The 22,054-nt window shown below is 41.6% G+C and overlaps 2 protein-coding genes across 2 annotated transcripts in view; one reads left to right on the forward strand and one right to left on the reverse strand.

The window, feature by feature from the left end:
* ATP2C2 (ATPase secretory pathway Ca2+ transporting 2) overlaps positions 1-8,962 on the forward strand; it is a 26,306-nt gene extending 17,344 nt beyond the window's left edge. Inside the window, exons 16-27 of the mRNA XM_064670965.1 lie at positions 849-950; positions 1,504-1,660; positions 3,277-3,447; positions 4,064-4,161; positions 4,255-4,305; positions 4,842-5,008; positions 5,704-5,772; positions 5,855-5,971; positions 6,567-6,714; positions 7,308-7,403; positions 7,703-7,844; positions 8,504-8,962. Coding sequence (XP_064527035.1) covers positions 849-950; positions 1,504-1,660; positions 3,277-3,447; positions 4,064-4,161; positions 4,255-4,305; positions 4,842-5,008; positions 5,704-5,772; positions 5,855-5,971; positions 6,567-6,714; positions 7,308-7,403; positions 7,703-7,844; positions 8,504-8,616 — 1,431 coding nt within the window. The 3' untranslated portion in view covers positions 8,617-8,962. The remainder of the gene's footprint in view (positions 1-848; positions 951-1,503; positions 1,661-3,276; positions 3,448-4,063; positions 4,162-4,254; positions 4,306-4,841; positions 5,009-5,703; positions 5,773-5,854; positions 5,972-6,566; positions 6,715-7,307; positions 7,404-7,702; positions 7,845-8,503) is intronic.
* On the reverse strand, positions 8,886-22,024 carry MEAK7 (MTOR associated protein, eak-7 homolog). The gene is made up of 8 exons (XM_064670969.1): positions 21,937-22,024; positions 20,386-20,562; positions 17,572-17,802; positions 16,937-17,081; positions 15,910-16,350; positions 14,517-14,635; positions 13,120-13,296; positions 8,886-12,094 (listed from the first exon to the last, which is right to left on the reverse strand). Exons 2-8 carry the CDS (start codon positions 20,551-20,553, stop codon positions 11,966-11,968), a joined length of 1,410 nt encoding a protein of 469 aa, XP_064527039.1. The 5' UTR covers positions 20,554-20,562; positions 21,937-22,024; the 3' UTR covers positions 8,886-11,965.
* Positions 22,025-22,054: the final 30 nt, after the last annotated feature.

Consider the following 22,054-nt stretch of genomic DNA (forward strand, 5'->3'; position numbering starts at 1 on the left):
TTTTTTATGGATGTTCCATTCATGCTCGTGCGCAGAGGCTGTAAAATACCTCAAGGTATCACCTAATCAGCATAACACAGCCTGTGGCTTCAGAGCTCAGCTGGGCTGTAAAGCACAGAAGGTACCCCATGAAATGATGCACCTCCTAGCATCTGATCTTACCTCCTATTTTTAAAGCCCATAACTAACAGCAAAATCATGATTTTTTTTTAATTTCTTTTTTTAAAAAAAACCAATATTTCACTTCCCTAAATGCCGAATTAAAAGCTCCCTCCTGCTCTGGCATTCAGTGGCCAAGCAATAGCAGAATATGTGGGAGGTTGTCTCTTCCATTTCTCTTTTTAATTTTTCAGTTTGGTGAATTGCTTTTTGAGTTCAACTCATCAGGAAATAATTTGAAACCACAGCTACAATTTACCCTTCAGTTATTTGCAATTTCCCTTTTTCTTTCAAGTAGAGTCACTGGGAAATAACAAAAGTGGGGGAGCCTGAGCTTGGGCTGGAAGAAATCTGCCCAGCCCGTTGCTTTGGTGTAGTTTTAGGGAATGGACTTGAGCCTCCTTTGACCCAAAGTCCCACCAAAAAGGCAGAGCAGCTCCCTGGTTCTTTCAAAAGTTAATAGGAATCAAGCTTTGAACTCCAGTTTAATTTATCCCACATGAGGCACCAAAAGGAAAAGTTGGATTTGAATCATGAATTTTTCTCTCATATTTGAAATATGAATTTTTGTGGTATCTGACAGCCTGGAAGGACATGGTCAACAGTCAACCCTTTTAATATATATATATACACACAAACTTTGGCAGTGTTCTGCATTACAGTGCTCTTTTTATTTTACCTTACTTCAGATGGAATTAGCTGACATAAAAGACATTTATGTAAGAAAGAAGGAAATTCCATTTAGCTCTGAACAGAAGTGGATGGCTGTGAAATGCACACTGAAAAATCAGGTAAAGCAAACAGTGGTGGTGGCTGGTTTCGTGTTTCTAATTGTGCACCTCAACAATGGGCATGAAATGGTATCTCTTCAGCAAATAATGTTTTCAGGAGTTAACTATGTCGGGAGAAAACTGAACAAACCTCCAAATTCCCAACTTGGGTGTAATTTTACCTTGTAGAGCTGTGTTTGAATGGGAGGAGAGAATACTTTCCATACACTGGTTTGAGCAGGAAAACAAAAGCTTTTCAGAGATAACTGACAGGCAAAGAGAGATATGGTGTTTGGGAGAAAAAGTTTGGCCCTTTACCCCTTACTGGGTCAAGGAGTTCATTTTGGCTGATACTGTACTGGTGAGGTTAAAAACTCACCTATCTTTTCATTACAATTCTGTCTCTGATGGCTGAACATGAAAAATGGCCAGAACAAAAATATCCCATCTTATACATAATGCAAGTTCCTGGGCATCTCATGAAACAGGTAAAAGAGGAAACAAAAGATCCTTTTTAAAAAAAAAAAAAGTTCTCTTTTTTTAATAGAAAGTGTATTATTTCCTTGCTTTAAAGGACCAGGAAGATATTTACTTTATGAAAGGAGCATTTGAAGAAGTTATTCAGTACTGCACTCTGTACAACAGTGGTGGCATCTCACTGTCACTCACCCCCCAGCAGAAAGCTGCCTACCAGCAGGAAGAGAAGCGAATGGGCTCCTCAGGACTTCGAGGTCAGTCTTAAGTTTATGGGTTATCATGCCCTGGTACTTTCCTGCTCTGTTTTAGTTAGGGTGGACAGAGGCTCAGTCATCACAGATTCACAACATGGTTTAGGTTGGAAGGGACCTTAAATCTCATCTCATTCCACCCCCTGCCATGGGCAGGGACACCTTCCACTAGCCCAGGTTGCTCCAAGCCCTGTCCAACCTGGCCTTGGACACTTCCAGGGATGGGGCACCCCAGCTTCTCTGAGCAACCTGTGCCAGGGCCTCCCCATCCTCACAGGGAAGAATTTCTTCCCAATATCCCATCTAAATCTCTTTCAGCTTAAATTCAGTTTCTTAACATCACTTGGATGATCCCTTTGCAACCCTCGTGAGAGTTTGCTGAAGGCCATGTCTTAGGTCTGCTGGTTGATCTGGTTTTTTGCTGGGTTTAAATGAGTGAGCTTGAAAGGAGCTGAAATAAGCACTGGAAAGGTGAATGTTTTTCTTCCATGGAGTGTTATGATTGCCTGGCATACAATCTGAATGATGCATTGAAAAGCTTTGTGCTGGGCCCCATCTGAGCACTACTCTGCCAAGGTTTGCTTTTGGAGAAGCTGCCTCAAAAACAACAAAAAGCCACTTTGAAAGAAGTTCCAAACATGGATTTGGGTGCTGAGATTTTCATTTGAAGTTCATTTCAATTCTTCACTAGAACCAAATCTAACAATCTCCTCTTGATCCCGACTGCATGTCAGTGCACAGCCCACAGAAGTTTTTGTACACGTGTCATCTCCTTCACCACTAGAAACATCCCTTCAGAAATATCTTAGGCTTTCACACAGTAACAAAGACACCGTCTCCTGTGCGTGTTCCCAGGTTGTAAGTAGATGAGAACAAGTCTTGGCAGCCGGATCTGGAAGCTGGTACAGTTAATGTACATATTCTCCAGCCCCGTGTCTTGTGGTTAGTAACTCGTGTACGGCGCTTGCTTTACAATATCCAAATCATCTGCCCTTGTGGTAACAGCAAATTGCTGCTCTGAAGGGAAGTGATTAGCTCAGGCAGCTGCTGCAGCTTATGATTCCATCATCAAAGCAACACTGACATGAACCCCTGGCAAAATATCCTTGAGTGATTTAATGATTGAATGATATGGATATGCACCGGGAACAGAAATGAAATGTTCAGAGCCTTGATGTTTACGTGATGGGAGTCTCACTGGTTTAACTGAATTTACATTTCACATTTTTAGATTAAAATAAAAAAAAGTGTAAGTGCTATTGTTTAACTTAGCAGTTTAATTGTGTCTGGCCTAACATTGCACTGTCCCGATTTAATCCATCTGTGTTTGGGGAAGACGTGGTAGACAGTTTAAAATGAGAAGGACATAAATCCTAAGAGAAACATGTCAAACAGAAATGCTCTGATTCAGATGAACTATTATTTAATTGGACTGAATTTTGTCTATATATTTGTCTTGTCTATACAAGATCTGATTGTAATGACTAAAGATCTGGTTTTAATGACTTTTTCTGCTGGAAAACTGGCAATTTCATATCTTCTCTAAATGTTCCTTTTGATGTATGGAAATACATTATTAATAATTTACTCTTGTCATTTTTTCCCCCCTCTGTTTCTAGTACTTGCTTTGGCTTCAGGTCCAGAACTTGGCAAACTAACATTTTTAGGTCTGGTTGGAATAATTGATCCCCCGAGGGCTGGAGTGAGAGAAGCTGTTCAAGTCCTTTTTGAGTCTGGTGTGTCAGTGAAGATGATAACTGGAGATGCCCTGGAAACAGCTGTGGCTATAGGTACCAAACTTTGCTTCTTCCCTGGGGACTTATAGTATGTCTGTCAGATCAGTCAAATGCTACATCACTTAATAACCAACTTTATCATCCTTTTTGTGTGTGCAATAGAGGTTTTAGAAGTCACTGAGCTCTTGCTTTTCCATTGAATCAACACTTAAATGCAGTAATAGAGCATCTATGAACCATGAGCCAAATTCCAGTGAGTTAATTCTGCTATTTTAGCACCAGAAATGGCAAAATCTCAGTGTAAGACCCTCAAAAGACACAGATGGCATTGCTGGGATTATAGAATCCACTAATGTTCAGAGTGTGAGTATTTCAGCTCTTCACATTTTTTTCATTTTTCCATTAGAAATGCACAGAGCAAGTAGCAGAGCAGAGAGTGACAGATTCAGCACCAGCTCCAGTTCTGGGTACAATATTACTTCCATAATTCCCATTGAGTCAGCACAGGATGACTGGCCCAGTCCCAGAGCTGTGTGTCCTGTCAGGTGCCCCAGGTTCAGACACATTTCCCAGTAAATTCTTTAATTGCTGTCTCTATTCTCTAAGTCAGGAAAGAGCTGGCTTTTTCCAGAGCTGATGGGCAGATCTCATTTTGAGCTTTTCTTTGCAGGACAGAATATTGGTCTCTGCAATGGGAAGCTGAAAGCTATGTCTGGGGAAGAGCTGGACCAACTGGAAGAGGCAGAGCTGTCATCCACTGTCCAAAATGTAATGGTTTTGATTACATAAACAAGGCCTATTCCCAATAGCTTCCATCCAATACAAGATTAATTATATTTTGTTTGTTTTCTGTTGTTTCAGGTTTCCATTTTTTTCAGAACAAGTCCAAAGCACAAACTAAAAATAATAAAGGTACTAAAAGCCTCTTAAATCCTTTGCATGTCTCACAAAAACAAGGGGGAGGGGGAGCCAGAGTTCTCTAGATGACCTGGTCTTCCATGGCAGGATCAGCTCAAACTAAAGGACTGTCAAAACTCAGCTAGAGCATTGGCACTATTTACACTGAAGGTTTTAGATATGGAGTGGAACTTGATGATCCTTGAGGTTCCTTTCCAACTCAGGATATTCTGTGATTTCTCTTGCAAGTGTGACCCGGGCATTTAAAAGACACTAGTGAGCTATTAGCAAGCATAATATCAGGACAATGATTTCTGAGGACTTGACTCCCCTCTTCTAACTTCTGCTGGAGTTATGAGATGCTCTATACTTCTGAAAATCCAGTCTCTTAATTCTTGGTCTGAGTTTTGTCCTCAGTGGCTGCTGAGCCTGCTTTACCCTCAGAGTCACACAGCACTTCTGCTCCCTCGATGTTATTGCAAACCCTGTGATTGCCTACAGGACTTACTTATCTTCTGGCTACAGAGCCTGTCACCTCTCCTCTCCCACAGGCTTTGCAGAGGGCTGGTGCTGTGGTGTCCATGACAGGAGATGGGGTCAACGATGCCGTGGCCCTGAAATCCGCGGATATCGGGATCGCGATGGGACAGGCCGGCACGGACGTGAGCAAAGAGGCTGCCAACATGATCCTCGTGGACGATGACTTCTCAAAAGTAATGTAGGTTTAGCCACTTTTTTACCAGCAGGCACTTTCTTACTCCAGATACTTTCTGGCCATCCATTGCAGCAAGTTTGTTGTGTAACTAGCCCTGGGAACAAGGCAAGATGCAGGACATGTACGTGGAGATACCCAGTGTGGGTCCAGCTCATTTTCAGCATACACAGCAATTTGATTCAAGTGGTGGTGACAAAGCCCCCTTTCACCTGAAAGCTCTGGTTTCTCGTTGCTGTAGCTAACTGGGGGTCTGAGAGCACCTACCCAGAAGTCTGGGTAGATCAGAACTTTCTTGGCCAAAAGTTGGGCTCAACAATCTTGGAGCTCTTTTCCAACCTTTATGATTCTCACTTGCTCACTTCCTCATCCAGGAAGCTCAGAGGAAAAACATAATTTGCAATGCTCTGTTGGTTCTTAACAACAGAGCGAGTGGGCAGAGTCCAGTAGGGATATAAATAGATCCTAGGCCTGCTTCATGAACCAAAACCTGGCCATGTGACCCATGTTTTCAGATCTTCTAGTTCTGATAAAGTGACTGTAAGTGAGACGCTGCATTGACAACCTCATCCTGAGCTGTGCTCTGAATTTCAACTGAAATAAGGGCTAGAGAAGACAACTTGTGTTTGGAGTGTCACAGGGAGCTCAGTGTAAAACAGTGTTAGTGCCCTTTACTTAATAAACTCTCCTCTCCCTTCCAGGAATGCAATAGAAGAGGGAAAGGGAATATTTTACAACATAAAAAACTTTGTCCGGTTCCAGCTGAGCACGTAAGTTCCTGTTTGCTTCACTTCCAGTGAAAGCACCTTCGGGGAGAGTCCCTGCAGAATAATGTTCTTCTGTGCTTTGCAGGAGTATCTCAGCTTTGAGCCTAGTTACTCTGTCAACAGTGCTCAACCTACCAAATCCGCTCAATGCTATGCAGATCTTATGGATCAACATCATCATGGATGGGCCGCCAGCCCAGAGGTATGGAAGAGTCACATGAGCAAAACATTCTTGGCTTTGATTCCTCATCAATGCACTGATTATTTGGTGGTTAGATAAGACAAATTGTGCTTTTGTTCCCTCCTGGTCTCTCCAAAAGCGTTTACTTCACATTTATGTGTTGCTATTTCATGGTAGAATCACTTAACTATGCCATTTTTTGGCCAGGAATGGTCCGTTATCCTGAGAACATCACCTGCTCATAGACTGGGAAGGGAATACTGGGTACATGTGGGGGCGTATGCCCCAAAATCACAACACTTAGGAACCTCATCCAACTGCTAATTACAACTACAACCAATTACAATTACTGCTTCCACACTCTCAGAGTTAGCTCTCCCTCTGGCACAGGGAGATGATATGATGGTCTAATGTGTCTTTTTAGCAGCTCCATATGCAAAAGAGACCTTTGGTGTTGGTGTCACAGACAGATTTGGGGCCTTATGTCACCCTGCCAGAATACTCCTGCTGTATTCCAAAGAACTGTCTCCTCCAGCTCCACCCTGGTGTATCAGCAGTACCTTTTTGGGATGCCCTGCACTAACTAAACACATCCCTCTGCTTCTCTTGGAGGCAGCTTGGGAGTTGAACCTGTTGACAGGGACACCATCAAACAGCCCCCCCGGTGTATCACAGACACCATACTCAGCAAATCACTGATCCTGAAAATCTTCATGTCAGCTCTCATTATCATCAGTGGAACCCTCTTTGTCTTCTGGAAGGAGGTGAGGAAAATCTGCAATTGGATCCTGTTTTCATCAGGGTGGAAAATGAAGGGAAGAGCAGTTTCTCAAGGACATGCAAAGGACTTTCAGGGATGTATCCTGTGGGGAAGGATCAGTGCAGGCAGAGGGTTAAGAAACCAGGATCAGCTCATAGCTCTGCTTCTGCCTTCCTGTGTTGCCTCTGATTTGGAGCTTTCTAGCTACAATAGGAAAACTCTTACTTGCTGTGGTATCGATGCTTTAAGGGACTTTCCACTTCTCCCTTTCCATGTAGGTAGAAAATGCCAAGTGCTATGGATTGCTGTTGGTAAATAGTGACTGTTACTTTAACAGTTTAGGTAATTTAATTTAGAATGTCCTTTACTCAATTCCACATCATTTTAAGAATTTAAAACATAGTTGATAAAATCATAATCTCAAAAATCAATAGAGAGAAATTAATGCTACCTATAATAGCTAGAACTCGATTGACTCCTTTGTTTTATTACCCTTTGATATGACTGGGATCATTAAAGGGAACATTTAATTCACCTACTGAATTGACATATTTTTGTAAGGCTTAACTAAGCCCTGAATTTTAAATGTGCTTCCAGAACCCAAAAGGTGGCATAACTCCTCGAACCACAACGATGACTTTTACCTGTTTTGTGTTTTTTGACCTCTTCAATGCCCTGACATGTCGCTCTCAGGTGAGATCGCTCTGTCAGCAATAATTTCTTGTCTCAAATCACAAACATAAATTAGAATACCAGCAGTTTGCATAGTAAGGGGTTTTTTTAATGTTATTTAAAGCACTGTGATTTTTATCAACTTTTTATATAAATAAAGTTATCCATCACTGTTCAACTGCAACTACTTTCAACTATGTAATTCTGCCTAAGTTAGTGTTTATGTAACTTCAAAAAGGGACTTTGCATGTAAAGAAACATTGTGATATTATGTTCCAGCAGAGATTCACATTTCTCTTTTCCCCCCCCTACTTCTCTAGACAAAGTTGATACTTGAAATTGGCTTTTTTCGGAACCGCATGTTCCTGTATTCCGTGCTTGGATCATTTTTGGGACAGCTGGCTGTTATATACATCCCTCCACTACAGAAGATCTTCCAGACAGAGAATTTAGGAGTGTTAGGTAAGTTGCAAAATAAATAATGGTTTGGTTTTTCTTTCATTTAAGGTACTCTAAAAAGCAGATGCCATTCCCAGTTTGTTTCATGTTACCTCCCACCACATCTCTGCAGGGGAAATCAATCAACAGCTCCTATACCTTTATGCTTACACATAATTATTCACAAATAGTAGTAGTATTTAATTATATTATCCCAGCCTAGGTTTTGAATTTTGATTTACTGCACATAATTGCAAGTAAATGGAGACATGCCAAGATCTTCCATGAGTTCTGATGTTTCTGTCCATAAATCTATCTCGGATCCTTGTGCACTCCCTTCAGAAAGTGCAGGGTGACTGTTTCCCAGCTGAAATGCAATGCAGGTTTCACCCTTTGAATCAGTAAACTCCACCCTACCACACTGTGTTGCAACCACATCAGGCCTGTTGTCATAAGCAGTGGTCAATGATCCCAAATTATTAATGTAGAGGTTTCCACCCTCTGAGCAGACCCAGCTATGGATCCCTTGTTCATCGCAGTGGTTTCCCTAATTCTCCAGCTGGCAAAGGCACGGCAAGGCCATGCACCCATGGGTTACACCAGCACAAATGCCAGCTGCAGGAAGGCCCTGCCCTGGGATTCTTGCCCAGCTGAGCTCCCCTGCACTCTGTTTCCTCTCCCAGACCTGCTGTTCCTCACTGGACTGGCTTCCTCAGTGTTCGTGGTGTCCGAGCTCGTCAAACTGTGTGAACGACGCTGCTGCCGCCCGGGGCACACAAAGGGATGTCACACCTGACTCAGACCTCCTCTAAAACACTCTTGGAACAGAGCTGTGATGCTGGATAATCCAAATGCATCTCTTTCTGCTCCACACATCCTTCCTGAAGATACCCACGTGCATCTGTACCAACAGTCTCCTCTACACGCCCCACCTGAGCTGTTCTACAGAAACCTCTGCAGCAGCTCCGGTTTCAAACCAAGAGCAGGTATATTTTTATAACATATGTCAAGAAGGCTGTGATAGTCCCAGACAAAATAAGAGTTTCACACCTGTACAGAAAAATATATTGTGCATAAACTGAAATTTTATTTATTTAAATCAAAGTCATTTTTATTAATAAAATCTACATTTTTAAATGTTATTGACAAGTATCTGTGTGAGACTTGATTTAGACCTGTCCTTTTACATTAAATTAGAAGACTGGAAAAGACCTGCCTTCATTAGCACTTCTTTTCCTGTAGTCAATCTGTAGTGTTTCTAGATTTCCAGATAGCCAGCCTTGATTCAGCAAGCCTTTCAAGGAAACTGTGGGGAGATGGCAGAGTAGAGAGCTGAAGTGCCAACCCTCAGCTGTCTTTTTTGGTACCTGTGTGACTAAGAGGAGCAAACTGGAAGGGTGATGTGATCCAAAGCACAGCAGTGTGTGGATTTAATGGGGAAGGGAATTGCTTTCACAAGCATCTGAGAATAAAAATGAGTCACATACAGAGCAGGGATGTTGAGCTTTGCAGTTGGATCAAGAGCTGCACAAAAGGGACTGAGATGTTTAGATCACAGCTAAGCCCACTGCTGACAAATGCTTTCTGGATGTTTTAGGTGCATGAGCAGAAAGCCCAGAGTGCTTAATCATTAGGTTCAGGGGGAAAAAAAAAAGTTGAGTCTCTCCCAAGCCCATCTTTTACATTTAAAGAACAATTTTGAACAATCCCACCTGCTGGTTGGATCAGTAGTGTCCTAGTAAATAATGCTTCACTGAGACATTTGCTGAAGTGCCATAGTGTCAGTTTTCCTCTTGGCCCAGCTTAACACCTTCACTTCAAAGTGAAGATGAAGAGTCTCAGACACAAACTTGTCAAAAAACTACACTTTCAGAGGTCACAATGCTATGCTGATTGTCACAACATGATGTTTAAACAGGATTACATTTTGGATTCATAGTCTGAAAAGAAACAGCTATCCTGATACTTATTATAAATCAAAGACAACTTGGCCACTGAAATACTTATGGAGAAGAGTAGCTTTGTGAAACTCACCCTCCCCAGACACAGCCTGCTCACCATTTTTTTAAAAACCCTTGCAAACAGTTTCAGTTCTCAAACACAAGTCTCCGCCTTCTAATGGAAGGAAAATAAAGTCTAGCTGTTTATTTTATGTGTAACTGCAGAAATTCAGCTGCCTCATTCCTGTATGCCATCCACTTAGAGTGCCTAAGTGGAAAAGACCTCTGAGACTTATGGAGGGAGTTTGAGAACGTTCAAACAAAAGCTGGTACCACCACACCTACACAGAGCTTCATGTACTGACTTGCTGTCTATACAGCACTCCCTACATTGTACTATTTAACATTCTTATTAATATATACAGAGAAGAAAATTATACAAAAGTATCAGTGCAATTGTTTTGCTTCTTACATTTTTTTTCTACATGGGAGAACTTGGGAGACTTTCAGGTTTTTATTTAAGCAAAAACAGGATAAAAGGACATTAGTTCAGGCCTTCCACAGCACACTCTGTACTGGAACAAACAGCATATATGCCCCAGTCATTAGTTCAGGTAGTGTACAAAATGCACAGTTGAGTTCTAGGATGTCTGGCTGGAGTGATTTCTTCATGTTCTCCTTTCAAGCCTAAGTTCACTTTGTTTAACAAAATCTAAAAGAATGGGACCTACATTAAGGCACAAGTGCAGATTATTCAGAATATTCAAATCTGGCTCCCTGTGAAAAACAACAGGTGGGGAAAAAAAGGACCACACACAAGAAAACACTAAGGGAAAGAATTTGAAGGAAGGCCACGTGATCAGGAATTGCAGAATTCTGGTACATTTTTTGCTCTAAGCTGCACAGAAGACAAAGTCATGCCAGGACAAAGAGGATTGGGTACAGTCCTTTTCCTCAGGAAGAGAAAGATTGACAATCACAGACCAATAACCAAACACTATTTGCTGAGTTAGAAATTACACTCCCTGGTAAAAATTAGGGTTATTTTTGACAAGTTAATTACACATAGAATTAGCGAGGTCAAACTAATTACTGATAGATGGGAACAAATTCAAGTAGAAAAAGCCCTGAGTACAAGAGACCTGGCAGAACTGGTGCTGACTGGTGAACAGTCACAAAACAGAGCAAAAACCCCCAAACAACTGCAGGCATTTTTTTCCATAATGCAGTAATGATTAATTATGTGGAAATAAAGTGTACAGCAATCTTCTTTAAACATTTTACATAACCCTGATTTTTATTTCTTTTACAAGGTATCTGCAGATCCTATTCCCAATTAACTGGCTTCCTTTTTAGTCCAGTCTCAAGTGAGGCTACTAAAGAAGTTACCTTCCCTGGAGAATTTCTGCTGAAAGTATGGCCCATTTTTAGGAAAAATATGGCTGAATGATTCCAATGATTCTGTTTTACTAAGTTTAAAAAACAACAGACAAATTTCTGCAGAAACAGCTGAAGTGAGATGCACTGAACTATAGTGTAGTATTATAAACCTTGTTGCTGTATATGAATATTCTGGACATCTTACAGCCCATATGGAGTCACTTGCTAAAAAACCAACTTAGAAAATGTCAAATTTAATGCTTTAACCAAAGCAATGCAAATTAATAGCACCCTTCATATGGAATCATGTGGACTATTGTCTGTTTACCAATGTAAGACATCATTACGATTTGCAAATTCACTGACTAATTTCATTGCATGCAAATAAATCTGTGCAGCTGAGGTATAAAAGCCTTAATCAGTGTCTTGGACAGTCTCTTTATATATATATATATGTATATATATATATAAATATCAGTTCTCCAAGTCAGTAAACCATACTGTCGATATCTTCTGCTGCTTTCAGTTTAGTTTCCAGACATGATCTATGGGGAATGCAAGCAAATTCATATTCAGCTAGCACTCAGACATGTCTAATGATTGTGTCCCCAGTTATTTTTTCTGTCCTCCCCAAACAAAACCCTTCAGGCAGAATATTGTATTAGACCTAAATATTACATAAGTACGAGGCTTAAGCTTTGTCCCAGATAATGAGGTAAATTTAAGGGGGAAAAAAAAGAAAAGAGGAAAAAATACGCTGTCCAAGGAACATTAACACTTGGAAGCAAATAAAAATAAAGGGGTTTTCATTTTACTGTGATTCCTTTAGTTCTCATCATCCTCATCCTCTTCAATGGGTTCCCGGAGTCCTTCGCTGTGACGACTTTTTCCAGCCATTTCCAATAGGGCCTGAGCCTCAGGATCCACATCCAGGATACTCTTCTTACCTTTTGTCTGCAAAAGAAAATAAAACATACTCAATTTCAAATGTCAATATCAGTCTATGGGAAAGAGACACACTCAAGAGAAGTCCATAAGTGATCTGGTTTGCAGGCTTGGCACAATGGAGCAGACACACTTTCCAAGTAAGGCATTTAAGATTCACTGGGATACATCAAATTATTTTTATAGCTGCAGTTACACAAAATAGCCATAAACTTCTCCTAAGATGACAGTGAACTATTTCAAGTTTATTCAGGTTACAAGCCAACCAGAACATCCTGGTTAACCTCACCTCAGACTGAAGTGCAGAAGTAAGGGGTTTTTTTAAAGAAGAGATTCAATTACAATTTGACGTTTTCTGTAAACAGTTTGTTCTGTTTCTATTTAGAGCTCTGTGTCCAGTGAAGTCAAGGCACACGAATTTAGTATGAAAAGAAGTAAAAATTTGAAAAAAAAACCAAAACAACACCAAGCTGTACAGACCAGACAGTTTAATATAAGAATAAATTACAGGGACAGAGGAGAGTGGAAAGAGGGCTCCTGCTCATTCCCAGAAACAAACCAAGTGCAGAAAGACTGGCATCAATTGAATCACATAAATTTATTGTAAAACAACAGTAAATTTAAAGCTACTGATAAAGAAATCTTCTGGGTCTGTTCCTGAACTAGGCTTTACTTGAGAGTTTCCAGTGCTTGCTTTCTGTTTTATAAACATTGGGTTTTACTGAACCCCTCTCCAAGGAGGTTCCTCCTCGAGACCATTCATCAATATTGGAAATGCCTTTGGAAATTCAGAATAAAGTACTGCTCTTCTGACTCTATCACCTCTTGGCTCCTGAAGGTCTTTCTTGTTGGTAACCTCCACAATTCCACTACTGTTTTGCTATTTGCCTGCTACAAAATATATGGCACCACAGGGCCAGTTATAGAAAATATTATTAATTACAACAGAGAGAGAGAGAGTTTAATGAGAAAAGTGCAACTGTGGGGTTTGCATGTTCTGTTCCAACCAGACACCATTTCACAGGTTCACCTACCACGCTTTCAGGGACATCTCCCACTGCCCAGACTTCCATGGCATCCAGTGTGAAATCCTCTTTGGCTGACAGCTGGGGGCTGTTGTAGGTGGTACATCGAGGTTTGGCTTTGCTGTGTCCCTTCCCATAGTCACTGTCTATCCAGAGCCCAAAGTATCCATGTTGTCCACCCATACCCTGTCAACCAAAGCAGCACATTAAACACTGGCTGCACAGGCAGAATGGACTGGGAAAGTCATGAAGCCTAGAGAATAAATTGCTGTGCTCAGGGTTTGTGCCACACTTCTATGGGGAGGTTAAAAAAAGGGGGATTCTGAGTGAACCTGGGCTTCTGTACCCACATCTTGCATTCCTGCAGACAGACAAGAATTTACTTGAGTGATACTGCCCTCCCTCTACACTTCACAGAATACCAGTATCTGTGAGTTGTACCAGAAATTTAGCTCCTGGTTTTCAAACAGGAGTGACAGTGCCCTGGTTTGCTGCCTCTTTTCCATTTAGAAAAGCATCTACAGAAACAAATACCATAACTTGATGTTGTTCACTTTCTTTGGAGCAAATTCATTCCACCCTGCTGCAATTCCCAAAGTTATGGGCATGTAATGCTGCAAAACTGCAAAGCAGTTTCAAAACAGGTAGTGTGTGGTAGCTCTGTGGAAACTCCTCTGCAGCTGGAGAGCTCATTTGTGAATTTGAGTAAGAGAAGCTTCTGCCACTGTAATGACACAGCAGCAGCAGCAGCTACTTGCAATGTTTGCACTCTAATTCTGTTGGGCTTTCTCTTCCATCATTTAAAAAGCAGTTAGTGTGGCAGTGAGAGCAGCCAGGGGAAGGATCCTCAGTTACACAGATCAGCTATTTTGTGCTGCTCCAGTGGTGTGGATATGTGCAGTCAATTCGTCCAGGGAGGACACCTAGAAGGACTTCTGTGATAACCAAACTTGGCAAAAAGGTTTCTTCCCAGAACCTCCAGAAATTTAACCTACATAAAGCCCACCTGCTTGGGTCACACACAAATAAATTCCATCTTAGTTGATTCAGTACTTCAATATACATATTAACTGTAAAGAAAAGGATGGGCTCTATCAGTGCTGTAAGCAGCTCTCCATCATCGTTCATAGCTCACACTTTACACTGATGCTTTAACACAAAAAAAGAAAAAATCCTCCTACTAAAAGTGGGGCACAAGGGATGCAAACATTCTCAGAGAATAAAAAGTGAAATAAATCTGCTCTCAGAAACAGAAAAAACAAACAAACAAACAAACAAACAAAAAAAACCAAACCAACAAAAAAAACCAAACCAAACCAAACCAAAACAAACAAACAAACAAAAAAAAACTCTTCCAAACACAAGCTACAAATCCAATTTCCAGATTGTCATTTCTGAATACTTACAAGTCCATTTGGCATAGTCTGTTGGCCATTGTTCAAATACATGAAGTGGTCATTGTACCCTGTGTATGTGTACACAGCAAGAGAGGGGAAAACAGAAAACAGAAAGCATCTGTTGTCACCTGTAAACGGAAAAGCACCTGAAGTCAGACAACTGGTCACACAATAACTTGTCTACAAATAGGATAGAAAAATTAATGGAAGAAGTGAAGCTGAATAGCTCAAAGACAGCAGCTGCCACCTCAGAAAGCCAGTAGCTATCTCTCAGCAAGATCTAGACCTGTTGTTTACTCTCAGGTAATTCTGTGCAGAGTCACAGACATTGATGCAATTATAAGCTGTGATCAAGGGCAGTCAGAGGCATGACTAGGACATTATGTCACTGTGTGAGGGCACACCTACCACAGGCTGCCTTCTGTCATCTAAAACTGGCCAGCTGCCAGATCTGCACAAACTGATGGGAGTGCAGACACCCTCGGTTCTGACTACATTGATACATAGATCAATTCAGAGTCAATGATTTAGAGCACAACTTTCATTATGTCCAGTTTGGTACTCAGAGGGACCTGTGCTGTGCTTGACTAATACACTGTATGTGCTATTCTATCAGGAAAAAAACACAAGGAAATTGTGTAATCAACAAAACATAACACTATATTAACTGACTGAAGTGGTAATTATCAAATACTAATTAAGTATAGGAAGTGAGTTTCTGATGTAGCGAACGTGAGGATTCCCAACAGGACGGATTATCCAGAGCCCATAATTGTTTTTTCAAAAATCCATCACAAAAGTTCTTTCCAAAGAGTTATGAAAAAAACCTTCTCTTCTCTACTGAGGTTTCAAGGGAACAAAAAGTTTAGTTTGTCCAAAGAACCCTTTGGCTGCTGGATTTTAGAAGGAAAACAAAGACAGACAGTGCACAACTGACAACAGGAGGCTCAACCTGGCATTTGGCTCAGGTGTTCCTGATGGAACACTGCCATCCTGTGGACAAATCATTTAATCTCTAATCATCTGTGCTGTACTGCCTTCATTTTCATTTACTTTTCAACCTACGCAGCTACAGGGCTTGATAAATTTCCCTGAAAACTTGCTCTGAGATCAACAAGTCCTGCAATTTTAAAGGTCTTACCAAACAGCAAATTATAAATATTAATCTGTAACATGCCTGACTGCCATGCTAAGAATACCTCCACATGTGTTATGTATTTTTTGAAAATTAATGTTATTTTTGCCACAGAAAAATACACTTGGGAAGTATAAGAAACACTGTATGTCATGAAAGTAAAGTGATAGTATCCATGAAGTGGATATTAAGTATCCATTCTTGTACCTGCACAGAACAGGGAATGTTTACCAGAACCATGGGTTACGAAAAAAAAGTGAGTTTTACCTTGAAACTGTGGCTTCACCTCCCAGGAGTGAGATGCAAACCCACCAAAGAGAAAACCATCCAAGTCCTTCAGGATCACTATGCAAGGCCCTTTGTTCACTATGTGCCCACACAACTGTGAAAAGCTTTCCCCGTGGAGCCTGGAAGAAAATAAAAGCCGCCACTTGTGCTGTAGCTCTGCAGGCAGGTGGGAGTTGATGTATATGATGGATGGGATGTCAAAGAGGCTGACAAGTCCTCTTCCTTTCATGCCTTTGCAGCGGGGAACCAGGTTGAGGATGTCGTTGGTTTGGTCTGGGAGAGAATGGAGAACGTGGAGGCCCTGCCTGATCACAACACTGAGGAAAACTGAGACCTGAGGAACTCTGTACACCCAGTCCTCGACGACACTCGGATCAAAACTTGTCTCCAGCAGCTGAGGACCCACAGGTTTCGTCCCATCTAAATAATAAGACATATAGAAACAGGAGTAAGTTTCCCAGTCTGGAAAATAATCAGCTGATTTTTAAGTGTAAACACAACATTTCATTATTTTAATGGACAGCAAACCACACGTGAAAGGAGCCATGACAGTAAAGTGTCAACTACATTAAGCAAATGCAACCACAGAATTAAGATCTACCTGTGACATCCATTGGCTGGGCTGTTGTAATTTATAAACATGGGCTCCTGGCTACAACTTAGGGGATGTTCTTTGCAAGACAGCAAAATCTGTTATTACAACAGTGCAAAGACAGACCTATGCTTTGTAAAAGGACATGTGGTCATAAATACATGATAAATATATTCAAATAAATAATACTTAGATGCCCATGCATCTAAATGCCCATCATCTGGAAGCCAGGGGTTTGTAAAACAGACATGTTCCACGACAAATAGTTTTGCATGTCCACCTAATTTGGGACGTCAACCCAAAGCTCTCCTGAATTTAGGGGAGAAAGTTGGTAAGGTAAAATAAATAAAATTCCCATGCCAGGAGATCAGTGATTACAGGAGCTCTAAGATCTGCTACACCAAGGGTGCTTACCTGCAAGCTTCAACTCTGAGAGCAGCTGAGAAGCCAAAGCCTTTACTCCACTGGCAGAATCCCGAGTATTCTCCAAAGTCCAACCTTTCAGTTCCTTCCTGTAGCTCAGTACATGGACTAGAGACATGATCAGATCCTCTGTGAACTGAAAAGATAAAAACATCACCATTTTGGTATTTCTTAGAGGAAATTGCCAAGAGCTTCAATGGACTGTCTGAAAATAAACTCAAGCAGTATTGATGCTGTAATCCCAAGGCAGAAACTTCTCTTGCCATGACAAGTAAGGAACTACAGAAATGCTATTTCAGTGTCATAGGTCTTGAAAATAAGCTTTTTTCGCTATTTTGTACATGTTACTCCATAAAGCAACTCCATAAAATATGGCATGAAAGAAGGAGTGGAGGACCAAGTTTTGCAGTGGTAGGAGCTGCTGGTGAATTTACTGTTCCGTGAGATCCCACTCTTTCACCTTGCAAGCTATATTTGATTCCCACAACTCTCCTGCAACTAGAGCTCTAACAAGTATTTTGCTCAATTTCCAGAAGCATCAGTCACACCACAATCCTTGCTGGCTCTTAAATCCAGCCCTGCTCTCTTACTGTCCCCCCCACACACATTTTAACTGCCCCGTTTACCTCTTGGATTTGTTTGCCCTTCACGGGCCCTTCTGTCTTGGAGATCATTCTCATTATTATGGCAATCTTCTCATCTGCATTCCCTTTTAAGAGGTCTGACATAAAAATTACAAACTGCTCCTTAGCAATCTGTTCACTCAGCCCAGATGATTTCCCAGGCAGGTCAATGCTTTTCATCCCGTTGTACAACCGAACAATCATTTGCTCTGGCAGTGCCTCCCGAGTATGTGCCTGGGAGAAACAGCAAAGAGCACATTTCATAAGTGAAGAATAACTAATGTATTCCAGGTAATCTGTGCTGAGATGTAGTATCTACTATGAGCAACAAACTTCCATCAAAGGACTGGTTTTCCAAGAGAAAAAATAAAATATCTTTATTCTTATAGTGATTATTTACTGATTCAGGTTGATACTGATACTGGACTTCAGAAAAACAACACTGTAAAATCTTAACAGAATATTAGCAAAGTGTTTCTACATGATAACTCTGTTGCAAAGGTTTACAATTTTGCCAGTCAAATATTCAAAATCATGTTTCATGTCTGTTTTTGACAGTGGAGCTCACAGATATTTAAAACCAAAGAGAAGGTAAAGTGTTTACCATATCTCAGTTTTGGCCACAAGACAGTGTGTTTAACTCTATGTGCATGTGCAGAAACAATCCTGAGGAATTTCCCTCTGCATATCAACTAATTGAAACATGGAACAAAGTTGGGATCACTTGATTTTTGTAAGGCAACCCTGATGTTAAGCCAGGTGAGATCAGGAGTTATTCATCTGAATGGCATGCCTGGCCCTTAGAACTGAAATCTAACTGATACACATGGTCACACATCACAGCTCTGTGGGGAAGATCTGACTCTGGATTCAACTTTCACAGTGCTCAAGATAATTACATGGTTTAAAAATAAATCATCTCAAATACATGCACACACTAGGACATGATTACAGAGCATCCTCACTGTGCACAGCATGTTGAGGACCTGCCTTGACTGTTCTGTACAGGGGTGTGGCCCAGTGGGGACTATGCTGAAATCAATGGAGCTGCACCTGCCAAAAACACTATTCCAGCTCCATTTACTGATTTGCTGGCTCAATACCACTCCTCTGGAAGCCACCTGGGCTGTTCCTATTTGATGCTAATGGTTGTTGCTGGGCATATAGAGATCCGATATCCCGAGCTCTACCCTACTTTCATTGACGTCAGTGGTAGAATTCCCATTGATTTCAGCAGGAGCAGAAATAGCAGCCACAGTCCTTCACATCAGAGTGCTCCATATTGAGGGAGGGATGGTCACAGGGGGTACAGCTGTCTTTGAGAGGCTTTCTGAGAATGCTACATGAGCCTGAAGTGGGAGAAGCAGCAGGGAACACAACTAAAACCTTATACTCAAGGGCTTTTTACTTCACACTGTTGAATCACCTACCTACTCCCTGCCTTATCCTGCCCACCACTCATTTTGCTTTTAGCTCTTCCAAAGAGTAGAGCTGGGGTGCAAAGAAAGGAGATGTGTAAAAAAGGAACCTTTAATAAACATCTAACTGACTCACACTTCTGACAGTTTAGAATCCTTGTCTTAAATGGCTTCAAGAAAGGATCTAGAGATTCCTGCTCTGCTTGCTTCCCAAGCTGTGCAGTGCAGCCTGCTCTGGCCCAGAAGCCATGTAGTTTCCTTCTAGCAAAGCATGAGCCTAAGCAGAGTCCATGAGGTAATGCCTGGGGATTCATCAGTGTCACCAGACTGTTGCTAGAACAAACCTGCCACATCTCAGTCTAGCCCAGACATGAGCAGAGTCACCTATGAGGCAGGAATGCCACAGGAATTGTCCCTGCACCAAGGAACTGGGCACCTACAGGCAGCCTTCCAAGATTTGAATGTAAGTTGGCAAACAAAAAGGCAGGAAGGGAAAAGACAAATGTTCATCAACCATCACACTGATCTAGAGGTAAAGCTAGAAGCAACTTCTTCCAGGTCCCAAACTGGTAAAAGACACCAAGGACAGGTTCTTGGATAAAGCAGTGCTGAAAAGCCGGGCAGCAGCAACCCTGTTTCCAAACTAGTGGCAGCTCATGAACAGCCAGGCTGCAGAAAGCTAAAGCTGGTCTGTATGCAGAGGAACTGCTAAATACCTTAAAATAACCTGCTGCTTCCAATGAGTTTTAATTTGATCCCATTAGCTGTGTAACATATATAAAAATGCACTTTACCACTACATTCATTTGGCCACTTAGCTCCTGCCTAACTGAAGTTTTCAACCATTTCAGCAAATCATTTTTCTCTTTTCTTGATTAGAAAATTAATTCAAAGTTAATCAGAAGCATATTGCATGTTAATTAGCTAAAACAGGGAATCACAGCTTAATCAAGCAAAATTGAATTCTCTCCTTTTAGTGCAAGTGAAGAGATTAGAGGTGGTGATGCATTGAGGGAGACAGATATAACCAAATACAAACTGACTTTGTGACAGCTTCTCCAGAAAATCTGTAAATAATCCCACACTATAGATTCCAGGGGGGAAAATATTCTTCCCATTTTTCAGGTTGCTGTAAAAACATTTCCATACATCCCAATTCACTTCAGAATCAGGAAAGCTGCAAATGGACCCAACAGTGCAATTTAAGAGATAAATAAAGGCCTGAAATTCACTACTCATACTGTAAGAGAAAGTCAAAATCCATCCCGCCCAAAACATTAACTATTCAATTGAGATGAGCAATCCTTTAAAAGTAACTACTGCACATCTTTAATTTCTTTCTGGAATTCTGATTGATTCACTACATCTCAGCTATACAATGAATAATAGATTGTCTTGCCTGTAGTGCTGCCAGAGTCATAGTTTTCTTTGTAGCTTTGGCATTTTTTCCTCCAGCTGAGCCACTTGATCCCGATAAGGTATCAAATACTCCATCAATGTCAGTCTGCTCCTCAGGAAGAAATCTGGAAAGGTGATTGTGATAGGCATTGCTTTCTGCATTTCCCATCTTTTCAACCTGAAGCAAAGGAAAAAGAATTAAAAAAAAAAAAATTAAACACAGAAAGGTATCACAAGGGCCATGGAAGACATATCAAACTGACTAACATACCAGTGCAAGTTTAACAAGAAAAGCAAACTACTACCCTTCCAGGAAATTATTAAAACTAGTGTTTAGTCTCTGTATTCACTGAGACTTAATGAATTTGGAGAACATCTGTAACTGTGTTTTAAAAATTGACAATCTGACAGCTCTTTGCTAATATCTCCCATCCACCAATGCAAACATCATTCAAGTCTCTATCAAATGGAAAAACCAATATGATCTAATGGTTAAATTAGCTTATACAAAGTGACCATGAGTCTAACAGCTGCAATACAGCCCTAACATGAAGGAAAAAACCTGATTATGGATTATTTATGACAGATTATGCTACATCATTCTGATGCATTAATGGACTGAAGCTATGTCTGCCAATATGATGTGGCACTAAAACACCATCAGGGAAAAGCCTCTGAAAATGACGAGAATGTTTTTTTTCTAAGGACACAATACAAAAATATTTTGAAACAAAGTAACAAAAACATTTAGGAACAACGCAAGACCCATTAAAAACACACAGGTTTATGTGAAGTCAATAAATCATTGAGAGTTGGTACCCACAGAATTAAGGTTGAGGGAGGTGGGGGGGGGAGAGTTGATTTGGGGTTTCCTTGTTTGCTTGTTTTACACATTTAATGGTACAACTACGATTTCTCTCACTGTCTCAGGATTCACCTGCACTGGGGTAGATACATGTCGGGGGTAGACATGTCTGGGGTAGACACATGTCTGGGGTGACATTAAAAAGAAGGTAAGATGTGGAATAAAACATCCTTTTGTAGTTTTCTTTCTGTAATTTCCATGTCCTTCCTGACACCTCTTTTTCGGTTTGTGATTCCCAGTTCCACGGGAATCTCTTTTTGCAGACAAGGCCATCACACAGCCCTTCAGCCTCGCCAGAAGGACACAGTGTTGAGCCTAATGCAGTATTTTTATTGCCAACTGCTGCGTTGTTTACCGCACACAAGAGGCCGGGTCGGGCAGCCTCACCTTCAGGCCTAAAGCCCTGTTTGCCCGCGAGGAAAATTTCGATCGTGGGGTAAACCCCGAAGAGTGAATGGAAACCACCGTGACTGTGGCGACACGATTAATTTAAAGCAGCGAACCGCTGGAGAACGAGGGTCCTTGAAAGGTTCATTTCCCGCTGTGCTCAGCACATCCCTCCCCGCCCGGCTGGGCAGCCCTGGCGTGTGTGTGTGTGTGTGTGTGTGTATGTGTGTGTCCGACCCCCTCCCGGTGACAAGGCAGCCCTGAGGCGAGCCCCCCACCCTGACAGACCTCCCCGCTTACCGGCAGGGCTCCCCCGGCCCCTCTCCGCCCCCGGGACCGTCACACAGGGCCCGGCGCCATCCGGCGCCTCAGCCCGCCCGGCCGGGGCGGAGCGCGGCCGATGGAGCCGCCCCACAGG

Source organism: Pseudopipra pipra, chromosome 14 (assembly GCF_036250125.1).
Source record: "Pseudopipra pipra isolate bDixPip1 chromosome 14, bDixPip1.hap1, whole genome shotgun sequence".
Classification (NCBI taxonomy): domain Eukaryota; kingdom Metazoa; phylum Chordata; class Aves; order Passeriformes; family Pipridae; genus Pseudopipra; species Pseudopipra pipra.

Bases quoted from the DNA above. Each gene is read 5' to 3' on its own strand.
- MEAK7 (XM_064670969.1), bottom strand. From the start codon at position 20,553: ATGGGAAATGCAGAAAGCAATGCCTATCACAATCACCTTTCCAGATTT. The intron at 17,082-17,571 runs GTAAACGGGGCA...TTATCTTTTCAG, and splicing joins AGGGCAAACAAATCCAAGAG to TTCACAGAGGATCTGATCAT. The intron at 12,095-13,119 runs GTAGGTGAACCT...TTTCTTTTGCAG, and splicing joins GAGATGTCCCTGAAAGCGTG to ACAAAAGGTAAGAAGAGTAT.